The 17,236-nt window shown below is 38.2% G+C and overlaps 1 protein-coding gene and 1 non-coding gene across 2 annotated transcripts in view; one reads left to right on the plus strand and one right to left on the minus strand.

The window, feature by feature from the left end:
• The window catches only part of MCMDC2 (minichromosome maintenance domain containing 2), a 33,333-nt gene extending 25,553 nt beyond the window's left edge, over window positions 1–7,780 (plus strand). Inside the window, exons 14-15 of the mRNA XM_059392869.1 lie at window positions 1,545–1,654; window positions 6,963–7,780. Of these exons, the coding sequence (XP_059248852.1) occupies window positions 1,545–1,654; window positions 6,963–7,129 (277 nt within the window). The 3' untranslated portion in view covers window positions 7,130–7,780. The remainder of the gene's footprint in view (window positions 1–1,544; window positions 1,655–6,962) is intronic.
• Window positions 7,781–9,514: 1,734 nt separating this feature from the next.
• Window positions 9,515–9,603, minus strand: LOC132014797 (small nucleolar RNA SNORD87). The gene has a single exon (XR_009403434.1). It is a non-coding gene; the product is annotated as a small nucleolar RNA SNORD87 (small nucleolar RNA).
• Between the last annotated feature and the right edge of the window lie 7,633 nt (window positions 9,604–17,236).

Raw genomic sequence — 17,236 nt, forward strand, 5'->3', positions numbered from 1 at the left:
CCGATGCGGGGCTCGATTCCAGGACCCTGAGATCATGACCTGAGCTAAAGGCAGAGGCTTAATCCACTGAGCCACCCAGGCTCATAGTTGGTGTCGTAATATGAAAAAGACTTGAGATTTCATTCTTTTTATGTTTAATATGGGCAAACAATGTAATATGGTTGCTAATAATACTTTGAATTCAGGTTGTGTAATAGAATATCGTATCTAGAGTTAAAAAAAAAAAAATGCTAGTTCTGCCTCACCTTTGCATTGCTGGTTAAATCACACCTGTAGTACTATACTGAAAAAGAATATTAGCCAAATCTGGTCATGAGGAAAGAAGTCAGAGTAGTGAAAATTACATCTTACAACACAGTAAAAAGAGCTAGGAATATTTTATCTTAGAGAAAAGAAAACATAGGGCAAATAGGAAAGTTGTCTTTGAATATTTGAAGAGCTGTCATATTTAAGAAGTATTAAGTTTGTTTTATAATCGTAGAAAATAAAACTAGGGACCAATGGATAGAAGTTTCAGTGAAACCAATTTCAGCTTTAATTTATATAATCTTTGTGGGTGAGTCCCCAAATTTTCAAGTGCTTTATTTGAAATTATAGTAACTGTGAATTATTATTGTTCCCATTTTATACCTGAGCTTCAAAAAAATTCCAGAAAGTGGGGCGCCTGGGTGGCTCAGTGGGTTAAAGCCTCTGCCTTCGGCTCAGGTCATGATCCTGGGGTCCTGGGATCAAGCCCCGCATCGGGCTCTCTGTGCAGCAGGGAGCCTGCTTCCCTTCCTCTCTCTCTGCCTGCCTTTCTGCCTACTTGTGATATCTGTCAAATGAATAAATAAAATCTTAAAAAAAAAAAATTCCAGAAAGTAAATGATATATATGAAGTCACACATCTAGAAAATTCTAAAGACTTAGCCCATGTTTTCTGATTTCCAAGCTCAGCGATCATTCAGATACATTACATATACCTAATGAGAGCTTGAGGGAAATTTTTTAGGTAATCACGGGTTAATTTAAAAATAGAAGATAAAGGAGTGGATTCCTAGTGAGCCCTAGGAAAAGTTCAGAAGAGACTGGACAATAAGTAGCCTGGGATATTGTAGAGAAAATTGAATTATCTAAGATGAGTCCTAACTTTGAGGTCTCTTCCAAAACTAAAATTTCAAGATTCTATGAGGACTTTAAATAGATGAAGAACTGGAAGAAAACACGAAAGATATCTATAAGAGATATTTAGTTAGGTTAATTTTCCCAACTGTGTATTTATCTGAATAGAACTTGGGGAAGAGGGTGTAGAATAATAAAAATGAAGAGAAGTCAGGGTAGAAACCAAGTCTTTGATAACAAGTCAGGATATTTGCTTTTTCTGGAATAGTCTATTGAACTTAGTAGGAAAAACATGCTTTGAAAAGAAATTAAATTTAAAGTAAAAATAAGCTAATCTTTAAAGTATGGCTTATGTACACATACGTCTTGATTTGTTCCTGCCAAAATATATATTATCTTTATAATACCAACATATTTTGATTAGCATCTATTTTCTTTTACAGAGTTTCCCTAGCTGAAGCCCATGCTCGACTGAACTTAAGGAGTAAAGTGCTTAAAGAAGATGCACTGATTGCAGCCTTATTATTTGAAACATCTCTCACACTGAAATATGGTAATCTATTAAATTTGTTAATGGTCACTATAAATAATTATATTTAAATATTCTTAGTCTGTTAAAATAAAATGTTATATATATTTTAAATATTATTTTAAAGAATAATAAATTTTTATCCGATAAGGCCTGTTTGAATTTGAACACTAATTGTTTATAGGTAGTATCCTCTGTTAAGTTGCTTATTGTGTATGATTGCTTGGATATTTGAACTTTTGCAACGCTTTTAGAATTCTGTAAAAACATGTACTTAATACAACACAGGAGGTGATTTTAAATTCATCTTCCTTTTAAAATAGCATGTAACATTTAATTGTCAAGCAGTCCCCCTCAATGGAGTTAGGCACATAGTTAAAGAAAATGTGATCATCTGGCATCACCACCTTTCTGAATTGCTAGCTGTGACTATATCATTTAATTATTTAATTATCAATTTAATTATTAATTAATTAATTAGATTATTAATTAAATAATTATTAATCCGGTGACTATAGCATTTAATTATTTGAAATTAATTTGAGCTTATTATGGTTTTGCTAATAAAAAAATTAAAGGGCTCTTAGGGTAAGAGTAAAGAGAGTTACTCTCACAAGGTCTTTGTTGAATTGGATGAGACATTAATTTTGATAAAATATAACCATCCTTGAAACCAAACTTTGGTTCCAACCTTAGGAATTAAAGTATGTATTAACATTGGCTTTTCTGTGTATGTACGTTCAGTGCTTAAATTTGCCTTAAATTCAGTTTATATGGTAATAACTTTTTGCAGAGATTCCTTAGAACATTAGAACTTTGTTCTGTAATTATCTAAATCAAGCATTCTTAACCTGAAATTTATGAATACTTAGAGAGTTCTAGGGGATGGTGAATCTCTAAATTCTATAAAAATTTTTATGTGTATGTGCTTTATGCCTTTTTGCTTAGAGAAGTGAATAGTAAGTTTTATGAAGTATATCTTATAGGTCTGTGATCTCCATAAAAAGTTAATTATCATCCTGAATTAATTTTATGTACTAAGAGAGTAAAATATTGGTTCCCAACCAACCCTAAGTAAGAGGAATGACATAAAAATATTTTTTGGATACAGAAACTAATAGATTGTGCTCATGAACTAGATTTAGAAGCTGGGACAGAGGGTAGAGGGAAGAATTAAGGAAATCTCCCAAGCCTCTGCCTTGAGCAACTGAGTGAATCATGGTGCCATTTACCAAGTCTAGGAAAAAAGGAGAAGAAGGCAAGGGAGAATAACCAAATGATAGATACAAGTTTGAGGCATCCTACATAGGTACCAGTAGACATATAAGAATCTGGAGTTTCGATGAGAATTCTAATTTAGAAATTTAATTTGGGAACCATCAGCACAGAGATGGCATTCGTAGCCATGGAATGGAAGAAATCACTTGAAATCACCTAGAAAGAGATTATACTAAGAACTCCAAGGACTGCCCTTGAAGAATTTCAATATTTAGAAATGGGGTTGAGTTAGGAGGAACTAACAAAGGACACTGAGAAGTAGCAGCTAAAATGTAGAAAGAAAATCACGTATAGTTATAGAAGATTAGATTTGGCAATCTAGGGGGTAAAGTGTCTGTGATCAGAGCTACTTCAGTGGAGTGGGGTTTGGGTGGGATACACACAGACAACTTTGAGATGTTTGACTCTAAAGATGAGGAAGAAAAACAGATCCAGAGAAGGATGTGCGGTCCAAGAAAGGATAATTTCTTTTTTAAGATTTTATTTATTTATCTATCTATTTATTTATTTATTTGACAGAGAGAGGGAGAGAGAGAGCAGCAAAGGGAGAAGGAGAAGCAGACTCCCTGCTGAGCAGGAACCCCGATGTGGGACTCAGTCCCAGAACCCCAGGATCATGACCTGAGTCAAAGGCAGACGCTTAACGACTAAGCCACCCAGGTGCCCTAGTTTTTTGTTTTTTGTTTTTTAAGAATAAATAGATCTGGGGCACCTGGGTGGCTCAGTGGGCTAAAGCCTTTGCCTTCAGCTCAGGTCATGATCTCATGACCTGAGGATCAAGCCTCGCATCCGGATCTCTGCTCAATAGGTAGCCTGCTTTCTCCCCACCCTCTCTCTCTCTCTGCCTGCCTCTCTGCCTGCTTGTGATCTCTGTCAAATAAATAAATAAAATCTTTAAAAAAGAATAAATAGATCTTATGATGTGCAATAAATAGGGAGTAAACAAATGACACTATAGAACTGGGGGAAGATCAAAGGAGTAAAATCCTTAAAAAGGTAAGAGAGGATGGGATCCACAGCACATATGAAAGAATTGGCCTCTAATAGAAAAGAGTTCATTTTATAGGAGGGAAGACAAATGGATACAGAATTCGTTCTGTAGATTTGGTCATATACTCTACACAAGATCATCAGCTAAAACAAAATGTTTGAGAGAAGAATGGAATATAATAGTCATGTTGTGGGGGACAGTTGTGCTAGACAAACCCAGCAGGGTTGTCTGGCAGTGCAAGTTCCCATCCAGCCGAGGTTTCTGTGGTTCATTTAAAGTGAAACCAGGAAATGCCAATTAGGTGATTTTCTGCCTAGCAGCCCAAGTGCAAGCATAAAGCAAATGTGCCAGTGCAGAGTTAAGGTTTTAATGTTTGAGTGTGACAGACTGTTGTAGAGGGGCAAGGAGTTGGGGGACTGGCTTGGCAGAGATTCTTCCTTTAAAAGAAGGAAGTGAGGGACACCTAGGTGGCTCAGTTGGCTAAGGTACTGCCTTCAGCTCAGGTCCTGAGATTGAGTCCTGCATTGGGCTCCTTGCTCTGCGGGGAGCCTGCTTCTCTCTCTCTGCCTCTGCCTGCCACTCTGCCTACTTGTGCTATCTCTCTCTGATAAATAAATAAAATATTTTTTTTAAAGTTTTTAAAATAAATAAGTAAATAAATAAGAGGAGTGAATTGAAGAAAGCTGATTAGAGGCCTTGGAGATAAAAAAAACCTGGAAGCTTGAAGTATAAAAGGTAGTTCAGGGAAGGGGGACATCTGAACTAATGGTTTTGAAGTAAGTTTTTGGTGATCAGTTACCTGTGACCTTCCTATGCATAGTGGAGGTAGAAGGGAAAAGGTCAAGACTGGGAGGTCTGAAGTTAAAGCAGTAATTCACATGGAGGTCATGGAAAGGTAAGCATTAGGGAAAAGAGGAGATTATGAGCCTTGTGCTAAGAACTGGTTGATGACTTTACCATGGAAGAGAAAGGGTAGTAAAGCCAGGTGGTACTAGACATTAGAAGAACGATTTTTATTCAGAGAAAAGCAGGGTTGAGAATGGTCTGGTCTTGCTACAAAGGGGCAGCAAGTTAGGCACTGTCTCTGCCTTGTGATAGTAAGGTATGAGGTGTTTTGAGAAAAAGCAGCTTCATCTAAGAGAGCCACGGGGAAGAAAGCAGTGTCTCAAGGGACAGCAAAGATGCAGGTAATATAAAGGAAGTAGTAAAGGGAGCAGTCACAGAAGTCTGAGGCTATAGAATTGTTAATTGAGGACAGGCGGCTCTAGGAAAAGTGGCACTCTGCTTGACTACCCACTCTACATCTGGCCAGTCACAGTGTGACTGTTCACTGTTCACTCAATGAAGCAACAACGAAACAGAATTTAAGAGCTTATTTCCTACAGTAACAGCCAGTTCTTTTTTTCTTTTAAATTGTGGTAAAAAAATATCTAACATTTACTATCTTAACCATTTTTAAGTATACAATTCAGTGGTGTTAAGTACATTCACACTGTTGACACCATCCTTCTCTATAACCTTTTCATTGACCCTAACTGAAACTCTATACCCAATAAACAGTAACTCCCCAATCTTCCCCTGCCCCAGGCCCTGGCATCCACCATTCTTTCTATTTTTATAAATCTGACTTCTCTATGTACCTCATGTAAGTGGAATCATGTGTTTGTCCTATTTTGTCCCGCTTACTTCACTTAGTATAATGTCCTCAAGGTTTATCCATGTTGTAGCATGCATTAGAATCTCTTTCTTGTTCAAGATTGAATATTCTAGTGTATGTGTATATGTATGTATGTATACACACACACACATTTTCTTTATCCATTCATTCAAAAATGGACTTTAGATTGCTTTTACCTTTGGCTATTCTGAATAATGCTATTAACATGAGTATACACTTACCTCTTTGAGACCTTGGATTCCATTCTTTTGGGTATATACCCATAAATGAAATCACTGGATCATATAGTAATTTTTTGGATAAAACACCATACTGTTTTCCATAGGGTTGGACATTTTACATTCCCACCAACAGTACACAAGGACTTTGCCAACATTTCATTTTTTTTTTCCCACAAATTTAACATTTGTGGGTGTTTTTTGTAGTGGCCATCCTTATGGGTGTGAGGCATTATCTCAGCATCTTCCTAAAGCGATGTTGACCATCTTTTCATGTTGCCTATTGGCTACTTGTGTATCTTTTTTGGAAGAATGTCTTTTTCTCTTTTACCCATTTCTGAATTGGGTAGTTTTCTTCTTGTTAGTAGATATGATTCCCAAGTATTTTCTCCCATTCCATGGGTTGCCTTTTCACTCTGTTGATTATGTTTGATGCACAGGTTTTTTATTTTGAAGTAGTCTAATTTACCAGTTTCTTCTGGTTTCCTGTGCTTGTAATGTTGTATTCAGGAAATCACTGCCAAATCCAGTATCAAGAAGCATTTCCCCAATTTTTTTTTAGTCCTTGTGTTTTAGTCTGCTATAAGGTAAGGGACCAACTTCATTCTTTTTTATGTGGATATTGTTTTCCCAGTACCATTTGTTGGAAACTGTCCTTTCCCCATTGGTCTTGGCACCCTTATAAAAATCATCTAACCATGTATTTGAGGGGTTATTTTCAGGCTTTATATTCTATTCCATAGGCTGATGTCTGCCTTTATGGCAATGGTTTTAAATAATTGAAAAACATACAATGATGTCTTTATCCTCAATCATCCATTTAACCTTTATCAAAGTATTTCCATATCTTCTAATATCTTCTCTCCCTACTTCCACCTCCTCACATCACTACTCAGGTTCAAAACTGTAATGACGTCAACAGATAACAAATTTCTGTAGTTTCTGAACTTTAAAATGTAATCAACGTTATTTCTTCTTGGCACTGTTAAGTTTGTGCATGTACTGAAACTATCTCATAAGTCTCAAAAACAGGTCAACTTTAAATGATTATTGAAATATTCTATTAAATAGGTCAGAACTTAATTTTAAAACATACTATTTTGTTGAAAAACACGATTTCAAATTTAGCATTTGAAGAATTCTCACTAACATTTTTTTCCTTTTTAGGGGCCACTGTATTTTGTGTTGCTCCAAATGCAGTATTTCCATTTGAATTGTATAATGAAGAGTATTTAGAGCAAAGGGACATTTATCTGACTCAGTGCCAACAGCAGCTCCAACAGTTTATTACCACATATGGACCTGGGACAGCTCTTTTCACTAGCGATGAATAGCCAATCTGAGGGTATTTTCTTCATATTTAAGCAGTAGAAAAGTATGATTTTGAAGTAATGCTTCAGGTAATATTATGTATAATAATACATTAGAACACTATCCTAAATGTATGAAATATGGTCTCAATATGAAAAACTTATAAACCAAGCAATGTAAAAAAATCACTTTTATGTAATTCCCTCTACTTGTCACAAGATGGCAACAACACTTTAAAAGAAAATATTTACTTACAAGTCCTTTTAAACCATTTGTCATGCACCCATGAACTGGACAACAGCAATTTCTATAAACAGAAGCCTCAAATTTAAGATTTCATACTGTATTATACACTGTTATGTCCATTCTATCATTTTGGAAGCCCTAATTATAGAATAAGGGAAAGCTTGGATATTCCCCATTTTTTAAGCCAGGTTAAATGAAAAAGTAATTTAAATCAAATCAAAGGGCAAGAATTGGCTCTTTAAACCTAAATTGGTTACAGGAAAGGTACCAAAAGGCAAAGAAACCAATCTGCAAACCCTGTTTTTAGAGGGAGATCTACTTTGAAAGGTGGGGCAAGGGTGGGCTGGGGAGAGTAAGACCAAGAAAATATGCTTAACTTGTAAAATCCCCAAATCCTTTTCATTTTTCAAAGTTAAGAGAAATTATAAAATTTAAAAAAAATATATATAATAAATAAATCTTACTCAAAGGAAAATGTCATTACAAAATTGCCAAAATTTCACCCAGATACTACTATGCTGATTCTTTAGAAACTGGTACCTCATGGAGCTTTTTAACCATAAAGATGGGACAGTTTCTCTATGGACCTTTGAAAAATCATTCAAAAATAGTGCATATACACTAGTCACAGATACTCCTGTTTAGAAAGCAAAGCTAGTTTTCAAAAACAATTTACATATTGAAGTTCTGTAATTCTAGTTAAGACTTTATTTTGTGGCATCTTTGTTGCTATACAGGTTTTGTACTGTTTGACTTGCCATAATGAAATTGTTAACTTGGATAAAGGCAGGTCATTTTAGACTGTGGGACTCAAAAGGGGAAAAGCAAGATTTACCTAAACCTCCAGTTAGGAATTTTAGAATTTTTTTGGAAACTTCTATTTACTTATTTGAGAACAAGCATAAAAGGGGCATGAGAGGGAGAAGCAGACTCCCCGCTTTGTAGAGAGCCCAATGTGGGACTCAATCTCAGGACCCTGAAATCATGATCTGAGCCAAAGGCAGACACTTAGCCAACTGAGCCACCCAGGCAGCCCCTAGTTTTAGAATTCTTGTAAATCCTTAAGTACTGGACAGACTGGAGAGTCGTCCAATCACTATTTTCCTTAATGTAACATTATTTGTTCTAGTAATAGATCAGAATTTTTTTTTCAGAGCAATTGATTTTAAAAAAATTTTTTATTAATAAGATTTACTCATGAGCGAGAATGAGGGAGGGGGAGCAGAGGGAGAGGAGAGCCTAAGCATACTCCATGCTCAGTGCAGAGCCTGACGCTGGGTTTTATCTCACAACCTGAGAAGAAACCAAGAGTCAGATGCCCAACTAACTGCACTACCTAGGTACCCCAGGGTTACTTTTTTATTCAAAAGTAAAAACAAAGAATAAGATTTAAATTTTAAACAAATTCCATAGATCATAAGACGATTCCAAAATACTTGTTTATTAGATATAATAGCAGGTTCTGGGGGTAAACCTTATGAATATCTAGTTTGCTGAAATCCCCTAAGGCAAGAAAGGGCAGGAGAACTGGAGGTACTAGAATGTCTCCCTGGGTGACTGGCTTCTCAAAGGGAATCATCCACAAGTGAGCTAGTTATTGACAAGAGCACAGTATCCTTAAAGAATGTTAAAAACAAGTCTGACTAATGATTTTGAAAATGGAGTGGTTTAGAAATATTTAAAAGATAACAGGCATTACTGACCAGCAGTTACAAGTATTCAAAAGATGTATTTTTCTACATCATTTATTGTAAGGTGATCAATTTTAAATAAAATATTAATTTTATTATCTGTTTCAATTCATGTCTTCTTGACCAATTCTTCATTTTTCCTTCCAACTGCATGCCTCTAGAAAAAAATCAGAAACCAATAGTGAAAATCATTCCATAGTCAAGAATCATAAAGAAATCATACTTCTCACATACGCAGGCAATTTTAACAGGAAATGGTGCTAGCCCACTGGAGTTTCAGATACTTTTGATTATTAATAGCTGTGATTACTTGACAAATCATAATTACTTACTTGAGGCAATGAATTTTAACCATGACAGTTTTGGACTTGAATATTCATCTGCAGCTACCTATACGCTGAAAAGAACAGTTCACCCATTTTAATTAAAAATCGCATTATACTTGTGTAATTCACCTAAACAATATAGGTTACTGGCATCTCAGTCTTAAAATTATTTCTTCAAAGAAACCCTCAGCTGGGTAAACGGCAAAAAGTAATTTAAGTCATCATTGTGCCAGTTATAATTTAAACCTATGTCAAAAATGTATTAAACATAAAAAAGCACACGATTAACACTAAATTTGGTACCTCATTATGTGCAGTTGTGCTCCTAGTGGTTTTATCACAGCCATCCTGTGAGCAATTTCTGGAAAACATCGGGATGACCTTCATTCATCTTCACCTCACAGGCTCTGCTGCACCTTGAAATTAAAGTATTTTGAGTTCTCATTTGTACTTGCATCCGTTTGTTTGGCATCTAATATGTAAAAATGGTCCAATAAAAATTTTTCCTTATCAGGAATCATAAGTGCAGTAATATTTGCAACCTTCCTGACTCCCAACTAACTTCTTAATAAAAACCACATTATTTTTCCATATACTGGAAAAATTTTCTGTTTAACACACCTCTAATGAGCAAAATATTTTGTTTAATTCTTTTTTTGATAGTCAAAACAGATAAACCCCAAATTTAAATCTCTATAATGATTTGAGCATTTTAGTATTTTTGACTGTTTGGGTCCTAATAATTCTATAAATGATCTTTCCAAGCTGGAAATGGGTTTATTAGCATGAATAGGAAAAATGGTGGATACATATGATAGTTCTTTATTGTGGCAGTATCGATTTTAAGACATGATGGTCCTAATGAGTATCTGGCCATTGCTTTTCTGTCTCAGAGCTTGACAAGGATGAGATATGAATCAGGTTAAAGGTTACATATATAAAAACAAGTGTGCAGACCTCCAACCAAAGCATCACAATGGCAAATCTAATACAGTTTTACAGCAGATAAATTATGTTGGCATCATTATTGGACAGTCTTGTGGAATTAAGTCCCAGGTTGCCTGAAAGCACACTTCAGCAGTGCAAAGGGAATGTCCAGGACCACAGATCATATCCCACAGCGCCCCAGGAGGATAAATCACTGAACCGGACAGCTACTGGAAATGATTTATGAAGACACACCAAATGCTGGACCTTGCAAAACAATTTATCATTTTCAAGTCTGGAAATAATTTCACATAATCAATATTAGGAACACAAACTATTAGTTATGAATAATTCCAACTGGAAAATTTCAGTGTAATGAGATTCATGAAAACTACTGACAACTACATGCATAATCCCATCTGTGTAGCGTCTAAGAATGTTTAGAGATAAACGTATCTGGAATGAAACTATCTGTTCCACTCAGCTCAAAAAAGGGGAAAGCAACAAAAAGCCCAGATAACAGGCGTCTCAGAATGGCACGGGAAAGAACTGAGACGCTACTGTATTGGTAAAATCACATTAATCGTTTGATACCCTCTGTATTTATTATGCTTCAGGAATTACCTACATTATCAATATTTTTACCAAACATTAGACTGAAAAAATTTTAAAAATCCCAATATTTATCAATAAAAATTGGATTCAAGCCCCTTAGGCCTCAAAATAATGACTAATACCCAATATAAACGATTTTGCAGCCATCACAGTTGCCTTGTTGTCAGCAACGTATTTGGAGAGGGAACAACAAAACCACAGGATTTTACCAAGTCTCGTCGATGGAAGTATTCATTAATAACTTGTTTTTGAACAGGCCGTATTTTTCCAGTCTCCTAGCGGCTGACCTTGTTTCTTCCCTCTTAGGTCCAGAAATACAAATCTCTATACAAACGCAAACATCTAAGGGTAGAGCAGGCATTTATGGCCTGTGGGGCGAGGGCGGGGATCTATACAGTACGTGTTGTTCTCCAACTTCAATACCACGTCTCTGGCGTTATCTAGAAAGGCAGACTCACAAATGCGACTACTTAACTGTACTAAATCCCTACCAGAACTGTTCCTAAACTGTTAACAATTTTAAATGCCAATCACAAAGTATAGTTAAGTAAAGGTTGTCCTAACTTCCTGAAGCTAATCCCTTCCCGATTTTACAAAATGCTCCCTTACTAGGGGTAAATACGCAGCCCATTTAGCGGACCTTAAAACTGTCTAGGCCGCACACAAGGCTTTGCAGGAGATACAAAAGTGCTCCGGAGAAGGGCCGGGAGGGGCACTAAACCTACCCGCCGTACCCTCCACCCACCTCGGAACGACCTGAATCTGAGGAGACGCCTTATTAATTCTTGAGGTTAGAACAGTTGAAGCCAGGGTTACTAAAAGAGAAGGGTCAGGTTAAGAGTCGCGTCTGGTTACTCAAAACATGCGAGAGCCAACGACTGGGAAGCAAGCTCCAGCCGCGTCCACTTAGCAGGGAGGAGTCCGCCTCCCGGGCCAACCATTCCGCTGAGCTCCGGCAAGGGTCGGAAGCCCTGGGCGCGGGCACCAAAGGTCAGAAGGCCTGAGGTAAGTAAGCATGGCTTCCGGCACGGAATCAGGTTCCCGGGAGGAACAGGAGGAACTAAAACCGCGAGGACTCCCACCTCGAAGAGCCCTGCGACTGGCCCTCAGACGCTGCCACCCGGCCCGCTTGGCCGAAGGGACCTCACACACCCTCATCCTTCGGTGGCCGCGCGGAAAAGAAAGCACAGCTTCTTCCGCCGGCCCTTCGGCACTCCTGGCCCCGCCTCTTCCTGTGTTGGCCCCGCCCCTGCTTGGGGGTTCTGCGGGGGCGTTCGCCGGGCAGCGGAGCCCCAGCTGAGAGCTGGGGCGGGTGGTTGGTTTTGCGGCCCCAGCATCTGGCCAGACGTGTGGCAGAGCCGAGAGGTCTGGCATCTCCGCCTGCAGTGAAGTGCCACAATGTAAGTTCATACTGGGGGGACTTTTGGAACTCCGTAGAGGCTTTCAGGGCTTACGAGGACTTCACGTTGTGCGATTTCACTGAGCATGCAAATGTTTAATCTCCCAGTTCATAAAGGGCCGAAGAGAGCGGAAAATGCTCCAAAAAGGAAGGGTCTCCCATTCCTAGTACAATATATTTGCTTAGTCTCCTACTCTCACACCTAGTTCGGTGCGTAAAAAACTGGTGGTATTGGGTATCCCAATTTAGAGTAAGATCGATCTCTCTCTCATTTTCTCCCTGGAAATAAATAAAATCTTTAACAACAATAGCAAAGAAAGATAATATATTTATCACCCCCAAACATTTTCTCATGCTTCTTTATAATGTCTCTTTCATGCTCTCCAAACCCCTCCTGCAAAACCCATCCCCAAACAACCATGACTTTCTTTCTCTCACTATACATCAGTTCGCATTTTTCTATAATTTGCTTAAATGCAATCGTATACTATGTACTCTTATTTTTAGAGGAGGGGGAGGGGCAGAGAGACAGAGAGGGAATTTTAATAAATTAAAATTTATTTTAATTAGTTATTTGAGAGTGAGGAAGAGTTGGGGGAAAAGGGGCAGATGGAGAGGGAGAGACAGAATCTCAAGCAGTTTCCCTGTGAATCATGGAGCCCAAGGTGTGTGTGTGTGGGGCCGCTGGATCCCATAACCTGGAGATCATGACCTGAGACAAAAGGGAGAGTTTAGATGCTTAACTGATTAAGACGCCCAGGTGCCCCAGTATGTACTGTTTTTGTTGGCTTCTTTCATTTAGCATAGTTATTTTGGAACTCATCCATGCCATTGTATGTAACAACACTTAATTCCCTTTTTAGTGCTGAATAATTTTCCCATATTCGGATATACCGCTATTTGTTTATCCATAGACCCATTGATGGACATTTGGATGTTTCAGTGTTTGGCTATTACAAATAAAGCTGCTATGAATATTCATATAAGATTTTGTATGGACATGTGCTTTTATTTCTCTTGGGAAATACCTAGGAGTAGAAATACCTAGGAGTAGAAATACCTAGGAGTTGCATTTTGTGATAGGTGTGTGTTTAATGTTGTAAGAAACTGCCAAACTGTTTTCCAGAGTTCTTGTATTTTTCACACTGAGCAGGGAGCCTGATGCAGGGCTTGGTTCCAGGCCCCGGGGATCACGACCTGAGCCGAATGCACATACTTAATAACTGAGCCACCCAGCAGCCCCTTAATTTTTTTCTTATAGGGATTTGGCTTTGGCTGTTATGTCTAAGAAACTTTACCTAAGTCAAACTTCTGGAAAGTCCTCTCCCCCTTCCCCCAACCAGAGACGAGCTCAGTTATTCCTCATGAGAATAAATATGCCCTTCTCAGGACACAAATCAGTCTACCAGGCTTATCAAATGACTGTTCCTATCCAAGATTCAGAGCTATGTCTATGTAAATTACGTCATGAATTTTGACCCAATAAGCCCCCTTGACTCTTGATTTTGGCTCAAGTCATGATCTCAGGGTTGTCAGATTGAATCCTACGGTGGGCTTCGTTCTTAGCGGGGCATCTGCCTGAAATTATCTTCTTTTGCCCCTCCCCCTAGAGGCTCATGCTCTCTCTCTCTCTCTCTCTCTCTCAAATAAATAATATTAAAAAAAAACAAAAACAAACCTTATCCAATCCAGACTTTTAAAAACCTCATAAATATTCTGCTGCTGTTGCCCTCCCCTTTCTAAGATGCTATCAAGACTGTCAAGGCAGTAGTCTCCCTTACTTCTCTTATCCCTCGCTCCTTACAAGTTTTTGTGATAAGCAATGAACTTGACTTTGTTCTCTCTTTTTTTTTTTTAAAGATTTTATTTATTCATTTGACAGAGAGCACAAGCGGGGGAGCAGCAGGCAGAGGGAGAAGCCAGCTCCCCACTGAGCAGGGAGCTCCATCCCCGGACACTAGGATCATGATCTGAGCCAAAGGCAGTCGCTTAACCAACTGAGCCACCTAGGAGCCCAGACTTGACTTTGCTCTACCAACAGTTTATTTTGGCAGTCTTTTCAAAGAGTCAGCAGTCATAACAGTCAAAAATAAATATACAGAAAGAAAAGGAAGAGAAAAGAAAGGAAAGGAAAGAAAAGATGTCTCCAAAAGCATCGGTAGACTAATAGAGTATCCATCTATATCTATATTGTGTCATTGTGTGTGTGTGTGTGTTTTAAAGAACCTAAACATCCAGAGACTGGTAAAATAAATTACAATACATCCAGACAGTGGAATGGAAATCCTACTTTTGTCTGGCAAATTTATTTACCCCCTTTTCCAGCCCATTTCTCCTCTTTCCCCTCCCCCCCATTCTTAGGGGGAAACTTATTAAGTCAGAACCCTTTAAGAGACCACAAAGAGAAACTACAAAGTAATTGAAACAGGAAAATTTAACATAAAGAATTAACTGTAGGGACGCCTGGCTGGCTCAGTCGGAAGAGTGTTTGATTCTTGATCTCATGGTCATGAGTTTGAGCCCATGTTGCATGTGGAGGTTACTTAAAGGAGTAAATAACTAAAAACTTTAAAAAAAAAGAATTATCTATTAAGGGATTATAGGGATTATCTATTAAGAGAAAAAGAAAATTTTAAAGAATGTGGAAATAAGATATTAAAGCTGCTACTCTCTAAGTTGAGATAGCCTAGCAAGGAACAGATTTGGTGTTCCCAAGCCCACTCCAGATTTTGTGGCTAAGTGAATGGTAGAGAAGTAAGGTGCCCTCTGGATGGCTGGGGAAAGCTACCCACAGGAAGGTGTTATGTGGTGCTGGCCACAGTGTCCTGTAAGAACCTGTTGAGGGTGGGGTTATGGACATTGAGGGGGGTGTGTGCTTTGGTGAGTGCTGTGGGGTGTGTGGACCTGGCGATTCACGGATCTGTACCCCTGCGGATAAAAATATATGTTTATAAAAAATAAAAAATTAAAAAAATATACCTGAATTGCATTATTTAAAAAAGAAAAAAAAAAAAAAAAAAGAACCTGTTGAAAGGAGCAAACCAGAAACAGGAAGAAAAGCTCCTCCTGCAATCTCCCTTCAGTACTCATTGCAGACAAACCTTAACATTACTTGTTTGGCAAAAGGGAAATGTTTATATGGTTCAGGTCCACTAACACAGTAGTAATATGGGGTAGATCTGGAGATGAAAGCAAATTGGTAACGGAACATTTTTTCTTCTCCATTGAACGAAGAGAAGCCAGCAGCTGAGAAATCACCCTCTATGCATTAGTGCCCACTTTCTCCATCTGTGATGTTGCTCCCCAATGTGTCCCTCCTTCTAAAAGCTCTTGGTTCTCTCCTCCTCAAGGATGCTCCTTCAAGTATCTTCTCTCTTCTGTGTCATCTCTCTCTCTCACCAATGGACCCTTCCAGCAGCATATAAACAAGTTCCAGTCTCTTTATACTGTTTATTTATTAATTTTTGGTTGCCTCTTATCTATTCCTACTTCTTTTGATAAAAGCACGTACTGGTATTGCTGCAGTTTACATTTCTACCTCATCTCACCTCCAGACTAACACTTAACATGTTTTCCTACTTCACCGTCTCCCGCACTGAGGGTGGGAGCAGGTAATGAACCTAGACCTGACTTTTGACCTTTCATTTTCTTCTCTCTCTCTCTCTTTTTTAAAGGTTTTATTTATTTATTTGACAGGGAGAGAGATCACAAGTTTGCAGAGAGGTGGGGGGGGGGGAGCAGGCTCCCTGCTGAGCAGAGAGCCCAATGTGATGATGTGGGGCTCAATTCTACCCAGCCACCCAGGTGCACTTTGTTCTCTTATTCTATTGAAGCCTTTATATATGTTCTTCCTTTCTAATGGAAATTTAGTTTAAGTCATTTCTTGAGATTACTTTTCCTCTGCAAAACTTAAAGTTTAGTCCTTTAAACTTTACTCTTAATAGTAAAGGGATTTGAGGGATTTAGAATTCCCCTTTCCCTTTCAAGTCTATCACCTTCAAAGGGACTTAAGAAAGTTAATGTAGAGGGATGCCTGGATGGCTCAGTTAGTTAAGCATCTGCTCAGGCCATAATCCTGGGGTCCTGGGGTCCTGGGATTGAGCCCTACATCGGGATCCTTGCTCAGCAGAGAGCCTGCTTCTCTCTCTCCCTCTGCTGCACCCCTCTTTACATTCTCAGGAGCAATGCACCAGGAATGATACAAGGGTTCCAATTTCCCCATATCCTTACCAATGTTTGTTATTTTGTTTTTGTTTTTAATTTTATTTATTTGACAGAGAGAGAGAGAAAGCACAATCAGGAGGAGTGGGAGAGGGAGAAGCAAGCTTCCTGCTGAGCAACTTAAGAAAAAAAGTCAGTGTAGAGACAGGGTTGCCAGGTGACCTTGATTAATGTGAATAACTTGGGGTACCTGGATGTCACAGTCGGTTAAGCCCTCTTTCTCAGCTTCGATCTTGATCTTAGGGTTGTTGAGTTCAAGCCGCACGTTGGACTGCACACACAAAAAATAATGTGAATAAATTCCCATTATGCTTAAAAAATAGCCACATGCATATCTGGTCAATTGATTTTTGACAAAGATGCTAACACCAGTCAGTGGGGAAAAGACAATCTTTTCAACAAGTGATAGGAGAAAACAGTATCTACACACAAAAGAATTAAGTTCTTAAATTAACTCAAAATAGATCAAAGACCTAAGTATAAGAGCTAAAATTATAAAACTTTTTGAAGAAAATGGGAATAGTTTCATCAGTTTGGATTTGGGAATAATTTCTTGGATATGACACCAAAAACATAAACAACAAAAGGACAAATAGAGAAGTTGGACTTCACCAAAATAAAAAACTTTAATGCATTAAAATACATTGTCACGAGGAGTCAAGATGGCGGAGAAGTAGCAAGCTGAGACTGCTTCAGCTAGCCGGA

Source organism: Mustela nigripes, chromosome 3 (assembly GCF_022355385.1).
Source record: "Mustela nigripes isolate SB6536 chromosome 3, MUSNIG.SB6536, whole genome shotgun sequence".
NCBI lineage: Eukaryota > Metazoa > Chordata > Mammalia > Carnivora > Mustelidae > Mustela > Mustela nigripes.